Source organism: Condylura cristata, unplaced genomic scaffold, assembly GCF_000260355.1.
Source record: "Condylura cristata isolate star-nosed mole 26May11 unplaced genomic scaffold, ConCri1.0 scaffold00019, whole genome shotgun sequence".
NCBI lineage: Eukaryota > Metazoa > Chordata > Mammalia > Eulipotyphla > Talpidae > Condylura > Condylura cristata.
The window spans coordinates 30,257,768-30,260,624 of NW_004567120.1; the positions used below are offsets into that span (position 1 = coordinate 30,257,768).

General features: G+C 45.7%; 1 protein-coding gene across 1 annotated transcript; it reads right to left on the reverse strand.

The window, feature by feature from the left end:
* Positions 1-1,408: 1,408 nt before the first annotated feature.
* Positions 1,409-2,347, reverse strand: LOC101625257 (olfactory receptor 11L1-like). The gene has a single exon (XM_004685947.1). It carries the CDS (start codon positions 2,345-2,347, stop codon positions 1,409-1,411), a length of 939 nt encoding a protein of 312 aa, XP_004686004.1.
* Positions 2,348-2,857: the final 510 nt, after the last annotated feature.

Genomic DNA, 2,857 nt, shown 5'->3' on the forward strand with positions numbered 1-2,857 from the left:
CTATGGTGGTGGACTATGGGTGATTTGGTGGCAGGTACCCTGTGATGGTGAAATTTGATGGGGAGAATCTTAATGTTATCACAATTAAAAGAATAAATTTAAATTATTATAAAAATAACTAAGAGGAGATGAAGGTGAGGATTGTACTGTAGTTATGTTGAAGACATTTATTTGAACAACTACTTTTTTGCCCCTCCTGAATCTAGGTAGATATTGTAGGAGAGGCATGGCAAACTTTAAAGAGCTTCCAAGTCTATTTGAGAAGCTTGCGTTTGCTGGAGCCTAAATGAAGAGAGGGAAGCTGGTGTGGGTTGGGCTCAAGAGGTGGCCAGAAGCCAGGCTGAGGAGCCCGGATGCCACCCCAGGGGCATAGAATTACTGAGAACAATATCCAGGGCAAGAATGGGGTCAGGTTTAAATTTTAGAAGGGTACATTTGACCACTGTGGGGAGGATGAATGAAGGGACAGGGAAAGGAGCAAGATTGGGGGGTAGATGATTCATTGGAGTTGCTTATGGAGGTTGCTGGAGGTCTCTGGGCGCATAAGGAGAAAACTGGAGAGAAGAGGCCAGAGTAGGCAGAATAAAACGACTTACTTTACTGTTGTCACTCACCAAACATCTATTGCTTTCATTAATCATTGATTCATTCAATCAACAAATAATTACTTTGCATCTGCTCTGTGCAGAGCACCGTTGTAGGAGGCACTAAGAGGAATAAGGATTATGTTATTCTCATCTTCAAGAGGCTCGATTAACAAACTGTTCAAGTGAGTGGGACAGTCAATAGCTGCTCTAGGATTTCAGAGATGGTTCTGATCAGTAGAGAGACATTGATCTGTGAAGCAACAGATGACAAGGAGACTGTGTATGGAACCTGAGGATACACAGGAAAGGGGCATTGCTAGGCAGCTGAGGGTGAAAATACTACAATTACATTTAGAACGGTAGGGTAGGATGAGAATATGTGCATGTAGGTGTATGCTTGTTGGGGCTTGTGCAGGTATGTGTGTGCACATGGACACAGATGTGTAATGGAGCCAAAAAACTTAGAACCAGCAGCTATTTCTATGAGAGAGAGAGAGAGAGAGAGAGATTTATGTGATATACAAGTGAACAAGTAGTTTCGATCTTTTGAATTTTCCCATAAAAGACATCTATGTGTGGTGGTTTTACCTGACAGAGTCACATTTGTCTGCCACACTTAATTGTAGCATGCAAGGATCAACCTGGAATTCTCAAGAACATTAGTCTAGGATCTGAAAGTGGGCCCCTGCTTTGCTGGCCATTTCCCTGGAAGGAGGGAGAAGAAATGAGCTGATCTCCGAAATACTCAGCCTATAAACTGGCCTCCTTCACAGAAGCCCGGTTATGCTGAGAAAAGGGATTCCCTGGGAATGGTGCGGGTCTCAGGTTTCCTTAGCATAGGCCCACTGACTCATGAGCCTTCTCATGGCCTTCTTAACATCCTTGTTTCTCAGACTGTACACAATGGGGTTGACCATGGGGGTGACTACAGTGTAGAGCAGGGAGAAGATCTTGTTAAGAGTAGCTGCCTGGGTGGCTGAGGGAATGGCATACACTGTCCCCAGTGTCCCGTAATACAAAGTGACCACTATAAGGTGGGAGGAGCAAGTGGAGAAGGCCCGTTGCTTTCCTGTAGCCGATGGGATTCTGAGGACGGCAGCAATAATGCAGACATAGGAAGCCATGGTGAGCAGGAAGGGCACTATGGTGACAAAAGTGGCCATGAGGAAAGTGGTTTTCTCCACTATCTTGGGGTCAGCACAGGCCAGCTTCAGCACGGGGGCCAGGTCACAGAAAAAGTGGTCAATCTCATCTGCTGCACAGAATGGCAGCTGGAAAGTCATGGTGACTGTGAGCACAGGGGTTAGAAAGCCCCCCAGCCAAGAGCCCCCTGCAAGCAGGATGCACATGTGGATGCTCATGAGGGTTGGGTACTGGAGGGGGCTGCAGATAGCCAGGTAGCGGTCATAAGACATGGCTGCCAGCAGAAAGCACTCCACAACTGCCATGGAACCGAAAAAGTAAAACTGGGCTGCACAGCCTGCAAAAGAAATGGCCTCATGGCCCGAGAGAAGGGTCTGCAGCATCTTGGGGGAAATTGAGGTAGTGTACCAGATCTCGAGGAAGGAGAAATTGGACAGAAAGAAGTACATAGGAGTTTGCAGGCTGCTATCAAGGGAAATGACTGTAAGGATGAGAATGTTCCCCAGCAAGGTCACTACATAGACTCCCAGAAATAGTCCGAAAAGGAAATACTGTAACCCATGGAGACTCCCAAATCCCAGAAGAAGAAACTCTCTGATCATGGTCAGATTACCCATAGCTGTAAGACTCATGCGTTAAACCTGAGGAAAAGAGAGAAATAAAGTGAATTGGGAAAAAGCAGTGTTACGGGAGGGGAACAAGCATCAGAAATGCCATCTGGTGTGTAACTCAAAGGTCTGTCTTTCCTCTTCAGGAACAAATTTTCTGTTTTGTGCTTCTCAGGATATTTACCTAGCAGGGCTTGCATAGTGAGCAGTCCTTTGCCCTGTTCTGCTCTTCACTTCCACATAAGCGGCCTGTGTCTACCTTTTGGGAGTCTTGCAGTGGGAGGTAAATATTTCTTGATGGTGACTTGGTGTGTGGAAGCTTCTCTGAACTTTTGAAACACAGTTTCTAAGACTCAAAGGAAGTGTGAGTACACAATTCTTCAAAAAAAAAAATCAGGCCACCTTACCTCCCACTGAACCCCTAAATCAGGGTGGTATTCACCCAGAATGTAATTGGAGGGAGGAGGGGAGTTCAGAACTATTGGTCTTAAAGTACCTGTAAGAAAAATAAGAGTTTCT